Here is a 16,463-nt window from a genome sequence, read left to right as displayed (position 1 = left end):
CTGAAATTTAGCATTTCCTTTCAGTTTGACTAAAACAAAAAATCTTTATTCTAAGGAGTCATCAGCATCACCAAACTACCCAAAGGGTCCATGACACACAGAAAAGTTTAGTGCCCCTAAATTTAGTCTAACTGCTTTATTTTTTAAGTAAGAAAATTGAAGTCTGGAGAGGGGGAAAATGACTTGCCTAGAGTCACACAGCCAGGGTGTATCAGAAACAGGACTTGAATTTAATTATTGTCCACGAACTTGTGCACTTCTCATTGCAGAGGGCTCCTTCCCTTTGCACTCTGATTCCTAAAAGACAATTCAGGGAAGGATACTATTAAGCAGCCTCTAAACCCAACTGCTGTTTTTCAGGTTAAGCAAGACGGATTTTGATTACTTTTTGCAATTTCTTTTTATCTGAGATGAAGGTGTGGCTGGCCTCCTTACTCCGAACAATGATATGATTGTTAGCGAGCTTGCTTACATGTATATATATGTGTGTGTTTTGCTATGACTCCTATGTTTTGGAAGTCTTCTGAGATGGATGATGTTTATGAAGGATGTCCTAGGGGTATAATCACTATTAGTCACTCTTGGAACCAGTTTCCTCCATTAAAAGGTGCCAGCTGTAACTGGCTCATGACCAGGCAAAATCGAGATGGACTTCTTCCTCTCTCCTTAATCTGCCCCCAGAAGGGGGTCAGAAAGCCATTTACAAGGAGCATTTTCAACTTCAATTTGCTGGGTTTCAATTCACTGCAATGGTGGTCTGGGAATTTCTGCACGTTATACCAATTTGTTTGTCCTTTGCCAATATTTCAGGTCAGAAACTATCCTCAGGGGGATGAAAAAGATCTTCTGTAAATTGCTCTTCAGGATTTTGGAGAAAACATCCCTTCTTTCATCCCTTCTACTGATCATTTTGGTCATTTCATCACAATAACTAGTGATAAAACTTCTTGTAACTTATCTTCTATTTCTCTAAGTAGCTTTAAGAATCATATCAATGTTATCATCTTTGAACTCAACAGAGTCCCATTTAGGAAGAAAGCAATGGGAATTCTTATCTCTCTCCCTGCCCAGCCCTGTATAGATGAGGAAACAATCATATGTGATTAAGTAACTTGTCTAAGGTCATGTAGTGAATCATAGGGACACAAGATTACTACGAACAGGAAAATGTGCCTTAAAGATCTTCCGGACCAACTGAGATGGAAAGGCTGAGTGATTTTTCTAACGTCATCTGGTTAATAAATAACAGAGCTGGAATTTGAATCCATGTCCTGAGACTCTAAATCCGCGACTTGTCTGTCACATGCTATGCAATGGTCTAGTCTTCCATGTGTCTGATTGGCTTACCTATTCTTAACTCATTTATTATTGTACATCTGTTTTTGAGGAGTACTAATGATGTCACAGGGTGATTTCATGACTTCCATATGAGTTGGATTTAAGTGAGGCAGAGTTGTGCAAAGTCACCAGTCTTACTCGCTTCCTGAGTCATCCAAGTCCAGTGGCAGCTCAGAAGAAAAGATGTCTAGTGATGGTCCAGGATGATCTTGACATCTTCAATGTCTGACCAAGCTCTGAATGCTCCACATTGTCTGCTTTAGCCATCTTCTTGGCTATTGGAACAAATTGCCCATTTCACCAGGGGAAATCTGCAATAAGCTTGGGGTAGACAATTCACCAATGGTTTATTTTTTTTGATAGCTTTTTATTGACAAAACATATGCATGGGTAATTTTTCAGTAATTTTTCAGCATTGACTCTTGCAAAACCTTCTGTTCCAACTTTTCCCATTCTTCCCCACACCCCCTCCCCTAGATGGCAGGTAGTCCCATACATGTTAAACATGTTAAAGTATATGTTAAATACAATATATGTATACATATTTATACAGTTATCTTGCTGCTCAAAAAAGATTGCATCTAGAAAGAAAGAAAGAAAGAAAGAAAGAAAGAAAGAAAGAAAGAAAGAAAGAAAGGAAAGAAGGAAAGAAAGAAAGAAAGAAAGAAAGGAAAGAAGGAAAGAAAGAAAGAAAGAAAGGAAAGAAGGAAAGAAAGAAAGAAAGAAAGAAAGAAAGAAAGAAAGAAAGAGAGAGAAAGAAAGAAAGAAAGAAAGAAAGAGAGAGAGAGAGAGAGAAAGAAAGAAAGAAAGAGAGAGAGAAAGAAAGAAAGGAAGAGAGAAAGAAAGAAAGAGAGAGAGAGAGAAAGAAAGAAAGAAAGAAAGAAAGAAAGAAAGAAAGAAAGAAAGAAAGAAAGAAAGAAAGAAAGAGAAGGAAAACAAAAATGCAAGCAAACAATAACAGAAAGAGGGGAAATGCGATGTTGTGGTCCACACTCAGTTCCCACAGGTCTCTCTCTGGGTGTAGATGGCTCTTTTCATCACTGAACAATTAGAACTGGTTTGGATCTTCTCATTGTTGAAGAGAGCACGTCCATCAGAGTTTTGAGTCCTGTTAATTACTCCCAACCCTAACCTGTCTTCCATAACAATTTACTGGGGTCTAACGACTGGGCATGTTACAGCTTCTTAGAGCCTTTGGTGAGAGTTGAATGAATCAAGTGGACATTAAATGTAGATATGCCGCCCTAAAAAGGGCTACATTTATACTGATAAATATCCACACTTTTGCATGTACACATGCAGAAGAGAGATTAGAACCATGATAGGTCATTTATAAGGTCATAGTTACTGGAATTTTACTGAAATTTGTGTTAGTTGATCTAATCTCACTCCTTCTTCCAGTTGAGAAAATGAAGGTTAAAGAGCATTTGGCCAAGTCTACAAAGATTGGGATCCTTGAACTCCAAATCCAGTACTGATTCTATTGTATTGTAAAGAGGTTTTCAAATCCTGCCATTTAGATTCTGGGATCCTGGTCCTGAGAGAGGAAATTCCTGTTCATGTATAGTCTCTGGCTCCTTTAAGAACACAGACTAATTTGTCTTGAGTAATTAGTCTAGTTTTCACTTTTTCCATCCATTTGGCCAAATCAGACATGTTCCTGGCATTAAGGATGAATGCAGTATAGCCACTTTTTCCCCCTTTCTTTTTGACTCACCTCTGCAGCTTCAGCTGCCTGATCTCGTCTCTTGGAATAATGACACACCGAGCTAGAAACACTCTGACCTGCAGCAGAGCCCTGTTTTCTACCTTGTGCACATCTGGCATCCCAGAATGGAATTCCTGGATCTATTCTCACCCTGTGGTCTCCAGGGATTGTTTGCTGAATAGTTCCACATCCCATCACTTCACAGATAAGGAAGATGTCATCCCCACGGCATCTCTGATTGCAGAACAAGCCTCGGGAAAGCCTCAACAGCAAATGTAGAACATGATGTTTTAAGCTGCCGTAATCACCAGGCATCTTTGAACATGTGCCACGCACATGATGTCCTTCTCTCATCAGAAGCAGTCCTTGTTCACTGGACTTCTTTTTTTTTTCTTTTTCTTTTTTCTTTTGTTCTTTCTTTTTGTTTTTTTAATTTTTGGAGGCAGTTGGGGTTAAGTGACTTGCTCAGGGTCATACATCTAATATGTGTCTGAGACTGAATTTGGACTCAAGTCCTCCTGTGCCAGGGCTAGATCTCTGTCTACTACACCCCAAAAGTGGACTTCTTAATGAGCATTCTCCCCTGGAATCCTAGAGAAGGAATTAGGGCTAATTTTTTTAACTCCGGTCCTCCTGACTTCAGGGCTGGTGCTCTATCCACTGTACCACCTAGATGCCCCCTGGGGCTAACTTTTTATTGAGAGATGGCTTCCTAGCTGTTTGGATCTTCATAAGGTGTCCATGATAATACCCTTCCTGAGGCCCTGGGCAATGGCACTTCTTACTCTGTATCGTTTCTTGAAAGGAACAGAAGACTATACGCTCTCACTTTTGCCACTGACCAGCTCTCTGATAGAGGGTAAGTGAGCTGCATTTCTTCATTTCCAAATAAGTCTTTTCTTCTCAACTGAGATAATAGATTTGAAAATACTTTAAAAATTAAAATTCCCATGTAGATTTAAGAGACTCTTTTATTGTAACTTTCCTAAGCACAATTTGGGAAGCTGGAAGGGGCTTAAATGAGTTACCTCAATAGCCAGAAAATAAAAACCTACTGACTGGAAATTACAAATGACTATAGGTAGGGCTAGCTCTGGAAGTAATGTATGATTTAAGAAACAAAAAGAGTATTCTGGCCTCCCTCACAAGCTCTCCTATACTAATTGGAGTGCCTGAAAAAGTACCACTTGCTTCCAGTTAGTGATTCTAGGTTCTAGGTATTGGGGGGTCTGAATTCTCTCTTATCATAGAGCCCCCACCAATATTTTTTCCTTTACTAGTCAGCCAGATGATACATAGTTCATAATCAGAGCATTTAATTAAATATGAAAATTAAATAATCACAAGACTTTATTATGCCTTCCCTAAATAAACTTTGAAACGGACTCTTCACACATTCAATGTGAAGAAGGGACCTTTATCAGAATTACGTAAGGGATAGCTAGTATGCTTTTTACAGCTCCTTTCTATGCCTTAGATGTAAAACTCAGCAGAGGTTCTATCTTTCGCACTGCCTCTCTCTATCCTAATCTCCATCTGTTAAAGTTATTGGGCTCTGTATGGAAGGGTACAGCTCTTCTTATTAGTATTTCTCCCAATTTTTGAAGCTCGTTTTAGATTTCTTCATCAGACATTTCAGCCAATAATTGTTAAATTCCTTGCAGTTTTTGCAGTAGGTTCACCTACATAACATTTATGAAAAAGTACTTTTCCTCAATTGGGCTATGCTAGAAGGTGAAGAGGCATAGGGTAAAATCAGATCTGTCCTTTCAGCTCTTTTTAGCATTCTCTTTTTAACTAATTTTCTTTGGAACTTAACTGTTCTGACACAACTCTTAGCATAGTGCCTGTCACATAGTAGGCACTTAATCAGTGATTATTGACCGACTTCCCTACCCTCTCAAGCCAACAGTCACTTAGTTTCTAAGATTTCTACCCCCTAGCTGAGATTAATCACACAGGTCTCCACTTCTTAAAATAATAAAGGAATTGAAGAATGTAGTAAGGAAACTCTTAACCTTATCCCTCTTTCCAAGGCAAAATAGACATAGCTCTGGTAGTTAGAGTTTTCTGAAAGAAATGCATCTTTTTGTTCTACTTTCCTAGACCAATCCATCATATTCTGGTTTCTCTATGATCTATCCATATATGCCTTGAAAATTTTCAGTCTAACAAATTCTTCATTTAAAAACAAATACTCTGGGAGATTATAGTCATTAATATCTTGGGAGGAGTGGTTAGAACTCTTTCAATTAGGACACAGGACACATCTTGGGTAACCATGACTAGGGGACCAAACAAAGGCTCAGAAAGGCTTCTTCTACTTTATATTTCACAGATTTATGAAGGGGCATTATTACTAGCTGCAGATAAGTAATGAATACTGGCAGTATCTGAACATTACTTTGACTTTTGTATTTATCAGAAATCTTAGATTTTTATTTGTTTGTGGGTTTTTTGTTTTTTTTTTTAATTTCTCCACAGACACCTCTGACAACTCATTGCCTGGGCAAAACCCACTTAACCTCTGTTAGCTTTGGTTTCCTCAACTATAAAGTAGGGATAGTAATAATATCTATCTCTCAGGGTTGTTTTGAGACTCAAATGAGATAATACAGTTATCCCTTCTACATCATAAAAAGGGTCAAGGGATTAAATGCCCCTGCCTTTTGGAAAATCTGTATAAAATTTTTTGTCCCTTTCTTCACACCACAGTAATTTTCTTTATTTTTTTTATGGAGTGTTTACATTATCTTTACAGTATCTTATTTTAAAACTGGAGAAAAGTATTTGGTCTATATACATTATATGTAGGTCAATATTAAGTAAAAATACTAGCCTTTAAATAAAAAAATGCTGGTTTTCACATTCTTTTCAAAAACTTTTTTACTTATTTTAGGTTTAAAAAAGAAATTGTGTATATTTAATGATATTAAAAGATAAAATATGTTGATATTATACAATATTATACATATATTTTATGCATTTCTGAGTTTTTAAACTTTTTCTGTGTTCTCTGATGACCTTCATGTGTTTTCTGTGGCATATGTAAAACTCCCCCAAAATTCCTGCTTAATTTCTTATGCTGACCCACAATATAATGAAATTGTGAGGGGGAAAGTCATGATGTGTAAGGGTTAACTGTAATTATAAAGAGCTTACCACAGTGTAACTTAACATATAGTAAGTACTATATATATATGATTATTATTATTATCAGATATTAGTTTTGTAATGATTTATTCTAACTAAACTTTAAGGAGGGGAAGTGTGATACATTCTATTTCTTTTTCTTTCTTTTTTTCTTTTTCTCTTTCTTTCTTTCTATCTTATCTATCTGTTCATCTGTTTATCTATTTCTCTCTCTATCTTTTCTATTTGTCTATTATCTATCTATCTATTTATCTTTCTATCACCTATCATTATAGATTTAAAGCTCTTAAGAAAGACTCTTAAAGCCCATTGATTTCAAACCTCTTGTTTACCTAGAACAGTGCTAGACACACAGATATTTCACAAGCATTGTTGACTTAACCTGGGCTGGATTAAAAAACTCCCCATTAAATTTAGTCTCATAATGCTTAGCTCATGATGGTTCACAGAGTAGAGAGTGAGATGGGACAACTAGAGAGATTATCAAAAATATTTTGTGGCTGTTGAGTTCCAACATGTTAGCTCTTGTTCATACATCATGAAGCAGGACTAAATAAATCAGCTACAGGGAATCCCTGCCAGACACTAAGTAGACTAAAACCCCAAACTGGGTCAGAAGGCTTTTAGTACTTCACCCATAACTGAAGAAGGGGTAGAGATGGGATTGGTGACTTCACTGATACAGTCAGTTAATAAAGTCAATAAGTATTTATTAGGATCCCAATGTGCCAGACCTTGTGCTAAATGCTGAGAATACAAAGAAAAACAAAAGATAGTCTTTGTTCTCAATGAGCTCAGTGTATTGTGAGCTCCTGGGTGAAGAAACTCTTGGATCAGGGCAAGACAGAGACTTCTCTGCATTTTCCAGTCTTAGGGAATTGCTTGGAAGCACTGGAAGAGTCAGGGTCTTGCCCAGGATCACATAGACAGTCCCTGTCAGAGAAGGAATACAAATTCAGCTCCTCCTGGCTTCAAAACTGCCTGTCATAGCTAAGACAATCCTGAGTCAATGAAGAAACCCCATATAGTAAAATCTGACATTTGGCAAAAGGCTGCCCTGAACATTTAAAAGCTCTTTTTAGAGTAAATGAGATGGATATACTTCGACCTTTTTCATTTCTTTTTTGTGTCTATTATGAGATTTTTTTCATTCTAAACCAGCTTCGCTCCTATCCCCATTGCTGGAAGCTGAGAGCAGAAGATGATGGAGAGGGGAGAGTAGCTGATGGGGGGAGGTAAGACAGAGGAGCCCCAAGGAATCTTCACTGGAGCAATAATGCTAACTATAACATAATGTTTTCTTTCTCTTTAAAAAATTTTGAGCAACAGAAAAAAAAAGCAAAAATCTTCTCCCCCTAATTGGAATCTACATATGTAAAATGAAGGGTAATGCAATTCAACTAAAGAAATATTTATCAAACACTTTCTTGGTGTAGAGGAACAAAGTCAAACTAGCAGCTTCCAATTGACTTAGAAAACCATACATTAACATTATCTATGTTCTTACTGTATTTTTATTTATTATGCTAAATATTTCTTAATTATATTTTTAATCTAGTTCTTCCAGAGAGTTTTAGCATCCAGGGCTCATGTTTGATTTCTCTGCTGTAGAGCATAGTTTTAAGGCACAAGGGAAATAATAATTTAGATAAGCCAAGTTTACTGCCCTTTTGTAAGTTAGAGGTAGGTTGATGGGGTAGTGCGTTTTCTTCATCTGTAAAATGGGGATGAGAATAGTATTAACTTCACAGAGTTGCTGTGAAGAATAAATGAGGTAAAATTTTAAAGTTCTTTGTTAATCTTAAAATAATATATACATGCTTGCCAAGAAGAAGAGGAAAGTAGAGGAGGAAAGGGGAGAAGAAGGAGGAGGAGGAGGAAAAAGAGAGAAAGAGTGAGAGAGAGAGGGGAGAAAGAAGAAGGGAGAGAGAGAAGGGGGACAGAGAGAGAAAGAAAAGAGATATAGAGGGCGAGAGACAGGGAGGAGGAGGAGGAGGAGGAGAGGGAGGAGGAGGAGGAGGAGGAGGAGGAGGAGGAGGAGGAGGAGGAGGAGGAGGAGGAGGAGGAGGAGGAGAAGAAGAAGACATGGCAAGTACATTAGAGAGGTGCATTCATTTAGCATTTCAGTGTTTACAAAGTACTTTATAAAAGGACAATAAATCTTCAGAAATAAGGAAACGGGCTCAGAGAGCTTACATGATTTTCCCAGAGTTGCAAGGCAATAATAGCCACATTATTTAATGCCCTAAAAGAGTTTTACAAATATTATTTCTTTTTTATCCTTAGCACAACCCTGGGAACTAATTGTTATCCTTATTCCCGTTTTACATATGAGGAAATAGGCAGTGAGAGATCAGTGACTTGGCGAGGGTTCTATAGCTACTAAGTTTCTGTGTTTGAATTTGAACTCAGATCTTCCTGACTCCAGGTCCAGAGTTCTAATTACTAGCTGCCTAAACACAAAGTGTTGAAGGTGGGATTCAAACTCACATCTTTCCTGACCAGGCTTCTCTGCACGATGCCATCTTGCTTTTATATGTATAATGTATGATAGTTCATTATAGTGGTACAAAGTTCTAGGCCCCAATCTACTCAGGATAATTAGGGAGGGCTTTCTGGAGGAGGTGACATTTGTGTTGGGCTTTAAAAGATGGGTAGAAATTAAAAGATTCTAGCAGCCAGTAGTTCAGTCTGACTGAATCTAAAATATGAGAGGGGAGATAAAGTAGGAAGGTAAAGAATTTTCAGAAGAAGAAATATACATTGTAAAGAACTACCTGAAAAAACAGTCAACCTCAATAAAATAAAAAAGAAATGGGAAATAATATTAACTAACCTACCAAGTTTGTAGATTGTAAAAGACAGGAAAGCTCATTTTTAAAGAACAGAATTTTACTGATATTTTTTGTGCTCAGTCTCCGAAAAGAAGCAGGGGAGGTGCCTTCTCATATTTCTTTTCTGGGGCCAAGTTGTTATTATAATTTCATAGCATTCAATTTCCCTTGTTTTTTTTTTTTCTTTTTATATCATTGCAGTCATTGTGTAAATTATTTTCCTCATTCTCTTCACTTTACTTGTATCAGATCACATAAGACTTTTCATGGTTCTATGAATTTATTATAATCACAATTTCTTTTTTCCCACATAATTTCATAGTGATGTTATTATCTTCAAGAACTGTCAGAAAGCTATTGTGATAATCAAGGCAGATGGGAATTAGAACTTATATTAGAATAATGCTTATTTTATTAGAATTTATATTAGAATCATTAGAATAAATATGAATAGAGAGGTGGAATAAATCAAGGTGAAGAATAATATATTCCTTTTTTCAAATGGACAGGCATTTGTTTAGCTTGACTATTCATATTTATTACAAGAATTTTATTTCTTTTTTCTAGAAGCATGGGAGAGAGAAAAATGTTTGTTAATTGAACAATTAAAATTTTTTAAAGATACCTTTGGGTAGAATTAATTGGACATGCAAATAAATATATGTGGGAATTCAGGGAAAGAATCAAAGATAAAACAAGGTTTCATACTTGAAAGACTATATAAATTATGGTGCCATTTAACAGAAATTGGAGAAGACATTTTGTTGAAATGTAATAAATCTAATTTGGACATAGGTCTATAAGACCACTGAATGGAACCTGAAAGGTCATATAGTACAATACCTCCCTTTTGTACATGAGTGAATGGAGGCTAAAGAAGTTAGATTACTTTCCCAAAGTTGTTTAGTAACAGACGGGTAATCTGAATCAAGATCCTCTGATTCAAAATTCAGTGCTCTTTCCATTACATCATGCAAACAAAATAAATGACAAAATTGTCAAGGGTAGAAAATAGAGAACATTTAACTTAAAGGGTTATCATCAGTCTGCAAAAGTCTAGGGACACTTTGGGGGACTTCTGTCATTGACTTTTGCTCTCAGGGAAAGAAGAAGGATCAATGATGAATCTCTCCAGGTATGCTGAATCTGTGTGATCTTGTCAAAGTCATCTAACTTCTATGTGCCTCAGTTTCCTTGTCTATAAAATCAGAAGGTTCACAGAATAATCTATTTAGAACCAGAAGTAGCCTTTGAATTCCATCTAGTCCAAAACACTTCTTTCTGTCTATGAGAAAACGGAAACGCAGAGAGAGTGGCTGCTTATGGCTCTACAGTAAAGCCAGAGAACAAGAGTTTAGCTTAGGTCTTTTGAATCCAGAAATTACACGTTTTCACTAGGAACATGATGCCTTTTTAGAGTAGACCATCTCCAAGGTTCCCTTCCATTCTAAATACTGCAATCCTGTGATCTGTATGGATACAATCCTAGGCTTGGCTGTTCCACTCTGTGATTTTGCACCTTGTAGCCTTTGGCTACTTTTATTGACAAAAGTCCTTGTCGTCCCGTAGCCATCAAAGGTGTGAGAGTTGGACAATGAAAAAGCTGAGCAATGCATCATCAATGCTTTCAAATTGTATGAAGCCTTGTGAAAATTCCGTGGACAGCAAAGAGATCACATTAGTCAATACTTAAGAAAATCAATTCAGATTATTTACTGGAAGCTCAAATATTAAAGCTAAAGCTTAAACACTTTGGCCACATAATGAGAAGATGGGACTCATTGGAAAAGACCCTGAGATTGGGAAAGACTGAAGGCGAAAGGGGCAGCAGTAGATGAGGTGACTGTCATGGACACGATGAACATGAACTTGGACAGACTTGGAGAGATTGTGGAAGATAGAGAGATCTGGCATACTATGGTCCATGGGGTCGTGAAGAGTTAGTTACTGAATAACAGAATGGCAACAATCTTCTAAATGAAACACTGGTTTGGGACCCCTCTACTAATCTCTTGGTCCCATCACTCATTGCTCTGGAGGACTGTGGAATGGTTTCTGCTTTTCTGCCATAGGTAGCAAGTATGGAATGACAATGGGAAGGGAAACACTTTTTGTGTTTTCTGGGAGGACTCCTTTTTCTCGCTCAATACCATTCTACGGGCAGCCTGGTGCTCACAACTCTAATACATGCTTCTGCCATCAAAGGGTTTCAGACAAGAATAAGTGAGTCCCTAGAGGCAGATATCATTGAGAAGAGGTCTGATAAGGAACAGACAGGTTTTTGTAGCCTCTGGAATTTTTCCAACAGAGAGAAGATTTCCCTTCTTCCTCTCCTCATCCCAACCCCAAATTCACATTCATCCTTCTCCATGACATGTTGGGTATATGTAATGAATTCATGGGATGTGATTTCATCCCCTCTCCAAACCTAAGTCATGAAGCTAATTCCACTTTAGACTCAGTTACACAAAGTTTAAAAGAATGTATTGGAATGGGGCTTTGGGAATGTCTAAGCCAAATGGAGAAGTGCTTTTGTGAGAAGGCTTCTGGAGCCACACTCATCTTCATGCCATGGTTGCAGACATAATCTGAGGTGCCTGATTTATAAGAGTGGAAAGTTATGGAATGTCTTACACACTAGTTGAAACCTTATACACTCTGAAATGAAGCTCTTCTCCTCACTCCCTTTTTGATAACAGGAGCCAAGGCAAACCTGGATGAAGTTAATGAGATTTGGTTAAGAAAGACCATTCCAGCAGCCCAGTAAGCTGCGGTTTGTACCTCAAAGTAGAAATGTTCAAAAAACCACTTCCTTCTTTCACTGTTGCCTCCATTTGTGCCCCATAACTTGGGCTGGTACTAGGCAAGAGTGTGAAGTAGGTGTGGTCCCTCCTACCACCTTGGATGCCTCCACTGCCAGGCAGTCGCCCCTGCCAGCATCTCTGGACCACTGCCTTCATGGTGTGTGTGCATGCACACATTTGTGTGTGTGCATCTGTGCTTCACAAAACCAATGATGTTATATCTGAAATATGGCTTGTAATGCTGTTCTGTCTTAAATCTATCAGCAGAAAGATCCTGAGAAGCTAGAAATAGTTCAGAGAAGAGGGAACAGATGATGGAGGTGTTGGATGGATCAGTTAGCTGGCTCATGGGATGGAAAGCAATTATCCGAACAGGGACAGGATGGGTTCTGCTCCCCTCAGAGCCCATGTCTGGTAGGAAAGTCCATTTTTAACAAGATGTATTGATTCTTTTGAGTGACCATAGTATTACTGAGTACACTTTTACAATGTCCTGAAAGAAGGCACATTTATACTTAATTTACTATCGGGGAGTGACAGGCACAAGGGAGAACCTAGTTCTGTTTGGGCCCTGGTTACTGCCTGGATTGGAAATTAGGGGATCATGCTTCCGATACTTGCTCCAATTACTTTAGGTAAATCACTTCCCTTTTGTGAATTTCAGGGACTAAATTTAATACCATTGAATTAGGCAGACATTTATCAGATACCTACTATGAATAAAATATTATGGGTAAGATTAGTCAAGAAAGATAAAAAAGCCCTCTATAGTCTACCTTCGTGAAGTATTTTCTTACAACTCCTGTTACACACTCTGTGTTCCAACCAAAGTGACAATTTTGCAGTTTCCCAAACTCATCATCCCTGGCCTTTGTACATACTGTGCTCCCTGCCAGGAGTGCCCTTCCTCCTCCCATGTTATTAGGATCCTTAGCTTCCTTCAATGTTCAGATGAAGTGTTAGCCCTTAAAGGAAGCCTTCCCTGATAGCCTCCGTTGTCCGGGTTCTTTCACTCTTAAAGCATCTTGTGTTTCCTTACCTGAATGCATATTGTCTCTTCCCAGTGGAATGTAAGCTCTTTGAAGCTGGAGACTGTTTTCTTTTTGCCTTTGTGTGCTCTAGTACAAGTACAGAGTCTGGTTTGTACCAGATGCTGAGTCAGTATTTGTTCACAACAAGATACCACAGCCAGTCGTTCTCTGACATCTCTTGTGAGATACAGACTCTGCTGCCTTCAAGGACCAGGGGAGAAAGTGATGGCCAAGTGATGGCCATTCTAGCCAAATAACTACGATGTAAAGAAGAAATGGGATAAGGACAATAGAAAGTGCTGTGAGAAAATTGAACCGAAGCTGCCTGAAGTAAAGAGTACCAAGGGAAGTTTCATGGAGGAAATGGTACCCGAGTTGAGTCTTTGAAGGAAGAAGCGATTTCAGTAGCCAAAGCCAGCAGGAGTCCATTCTAGACAAGTGGCACTGTGAGACCAAAGGAATGGAAATAGAGAACCAAGAGCCTCTTAGTTCATAAAAGTGTATAGAAGTATACAAGGTTTTAGAAAGTGTGATGGAGTATTGTGAGATCATTGTAGGCTAAGCACATTGAGTAAGTCCTGCCCTCACATTTGGATAACATGGTGGATAGGGTCTCCAGATCCGGGATTAGGAAGACCTGAGTTCAAATCCCATTCCAGGAAGATGTAGAGTGTGAAGGGGAGTAATGTATAAAAAGACTGGAACGGCATCTAGTCTCAGATGATGATGAGGCTCTCTTTGCCTAAGATGACCACTTGGTTACTGTGTCCCCCTATCTCCTCTATGAGTTTGCTTCAATTTCTTCTCTCCTAACATCTTCAATATTTTTCTATATTTGAGCATCTTCCTTTCAGCCTACAAGTATACTACCCCTTTTAAAAATAATAAAAAAATCTTTTCTTATCTTTTTTTCCTCAAGCTATGATTCTCTTTTTTTCCTTTTCTTTTTACATTTCTTGTCAACGTGGCCAACTTGACAGAGTTTATAATCTACTTGGTCTCCTTTCTTACCTCCTTGCATTTGTCCACTTGATACAGTTTTCTACAAAATCCTTTTCTTATCGCTCAATCCAACAGCTTTTTTCAAACTCTTCTGTTCTCTTGGACCTTTCATCATGTGGACCATCTCCTTCTTTACACATCCTTTTTTACCTTGACATTGGATATTCAAGGTAATACCTCTTACATCTCTCTCCTCGTTTGTTGCTTACTATTTTAGGAAGGGCAAGGGGAAGAGGAAAGAGAAAAATTTGTATTCACAATTCTGAAAAAATGAATGCTAAGAATTGTCTTTAAATATAACTTTAAAAATGCTATTATAAAAACAAACAGAAAGAATGAGTTCCACACCCATTTCCATCTGCTGCAGTCTCCCCACCTCACACATAACCTTTCCATCATGGCTGAATTCAGGTGTTACTTTCGTTATGAAGCATCGTCTGACACTCTGCTCCACCTGCGTTGTCAGGTGAAACCTACTGGAAGCTTTTGAGTAGAGAAATAGCAGGATCAGAGCAGTGCTTTAGGAAAGTTCTTCAGGCAACAACAGGAAGGATTAATTAGAAAGGAGACGTGTGTGTGAGGAAGAGCAAGTAGGTTAATATGACTGGACTTTAGAGTAATTAAATGGAGAGAAGTAACATTTTAAAAAGTTGGAAATCCTGAACTGGCAATCTAGGTGGAGGCTCCTTGTGGAGGTAGAGATTTGGAAATCATCTGTACGGAGGTGGTCCAGCAGTAAATGAGATCACCAGGGGGGAAATTAAAGAGAGCCTAGGGCACAGTTTTAGGCTAAGAATAATTAAGAAGTTATTACTAGGCAAGAGGAGATAGGTAAGGCCGTGGGTGTAGAAGGGATAGAACTGATGCTTGTAAGGTATTTTATAGATATCTCACCTATACTTGGATGCTTTAAAAGATCTGTGATTTCAGCCGTGTGGGCGGATCCTTTGCCAACACAGATTGTAGGCTCTCCACTGTTTAGTAGAAGGTTTCTTGCAATGAGTGGCCAAAAAAAATTAGTGGTCTGGCTGCCAGTTTTTAGTGATGAGCTTCTTGGAACTTAGCCAGGCTGGTCTTGAAATGACAGATGTGCACTGTGTCATGGAGCCTATCCCTGAAGTGTTCCAGCGTGGTAGGACTAGCTAAAGTTTGTACTCTGCTGGCACAGCCTGGGAACCTGAGGGGGTTTCCATGAGGGGGCATCAGAAGAAGAGGTTAGTGGAAAAACTCATCCTTAAAATGGGCATAATAATACCCATCAGATCCACCTCCTAGGGCTGTTGTGAAAATCCAGTGAGATAATGTATATTAAACAGCTCCAGAAACTCTATATTGTTACACAGGTGTGTACGGTGTTATTATATTTATGATTGGGAGCCCTTAGGCCAGCAGGGTCCCAGGAAACTGACCAATGATTAAAAAATAATGATAGTAGAACTTTGCATAACTAGGCAAGAATGCTTTTATTTTAAGGTAACTTTGCCTACCAGGAGATCTCTTTGGAGCCTCTTCCAGGAGAGTTCCAACCTGGGCACTATTGTGCAGGGGACAGAGTGGTGACAGGTGAGACCCAACAGCAAATTCTACCACTCAGGAAGGAATATTAATGGAAACTCATCAGACACCAGTAAGGCAAACAAAAGCACAGTCTCCACTTTGGCAAAATCTCTAATTCAAGGAGAAATTTCTCTTGATACAGTTTGATGATTCTCTGATTTTTCAAGAGAAAGCAAAGATTAAAAAGGTGAATCTAGAGGAACTGAGTTAATATTCCAACTCTATTCTTTATCACTTGAGTGTTTTTGGACAAGTCACAACCTCTTGAGCTTTATTTTCCTCATCTATACAATCCAGATGGTGGAGAAAGGGTTGAATTAGCCGGGCTCTGAGATCTTTTCAAACTCTGACCTCAGCTTTTGAGGGCAACGATTATTTTATTTTTGACTTTATAGTCCTGTATTTGGCATATAATAGGTGCTTAATATTACATATTGATTTGTGATTGATTACATATTGTAGTAGGGAGGACAGTGGCATTAGATAGGGCAAGCTTGAGTTTGAGCCCAGACTCATCTTCTCCTTAACTGGGCAATTCTGGGCAAATCACTTACCATTTTCTGGTTCATTTCTCTCATTTTTAAAATGATGATAATCTAACTCCTGCTGTGTGTTTTACAGGATTATGGTGGGGAGAGTGCATTGCAAACTTCGGAATGTTATAGAAATGTGAGCTGTCCTTTCTTCTTGGGCAGATGGACACATACACTGTTTAAATATCTCCTGTCTTGGAGCAGTAGTAGTGGGAAGAGGGTGTTAAGAAGTGAGAAAGGTTAAGAGGGAGAAGTTGGGAGAGAGATCTGTGAAAGAAAGGTCCCTACTTTGATGGGGATCCTTCTTTCTGCATTTAAGGAAGGACAAAGAGACATCTTTTAAAAACTTTTTTTTTTTTTGCTGAGAATTTACATTTCTCCACAATATTACCAATTCCAAGAGAGATTGGCCAGGGACCATCCAGACTAGGTGAGGAGAAGCAAAGGAAATTAGCTGAAATGCTAAAAATAAAGAAATAAAATAAGTTTCCTTCCTGGTAAAA

At 38.3% G+C, this 16,463-nt stretch overlaps 1 protein-coding gene across 2 annotated transcripts in view; it reads left to right on the top strand.

Moving 5' to 3' along the window:
* Positions 1 to 2,212: 2,212 nt before the first annotated feature.
* Positions 2,213 to 16,463, top strand: part of LOC141566347 (uncharacterized) — a 105,939-nt gene continuing 91,688 nt past the window's right edge. For both annotated transcript variants that reach the window (XR_012489286.1, XM_074310765.1), the window contains exon 1: positions 2,213 to 3,905. Coding sequence is in view for 1 of the 2 variants with exons in the window: in XM_074310765.1 (XP_074166866.1) it covers positions 3,788 to 3,905 (118 nt within the window). In the remaining variant the exon portion in view is untranslated. The remainder of the gene's footprint in view (positions 3,906 to 16,463) is intronic.

The sequence above is a fragment of the Sminthopsis crassicaudata genome, chromosome 4 (genome assembly GCF_048593235.1).
Source record: "Sminthopsis crassicaudata isolate SCR6 chromosome 4, ASM4859323v1, whole genome shotgun sequence".
Classification (NCBI taxonomy): domain Eukaryota; kingdom Metazoa; phylum Chordata; class Mammalia; order Dasyuromorphia; family Dasyuridae; genus Sminthopsis; species Sminthopsis crassicaudata.
This window is presented reverse-complemented; position numbering and strand designations above follow the sequence as displayed.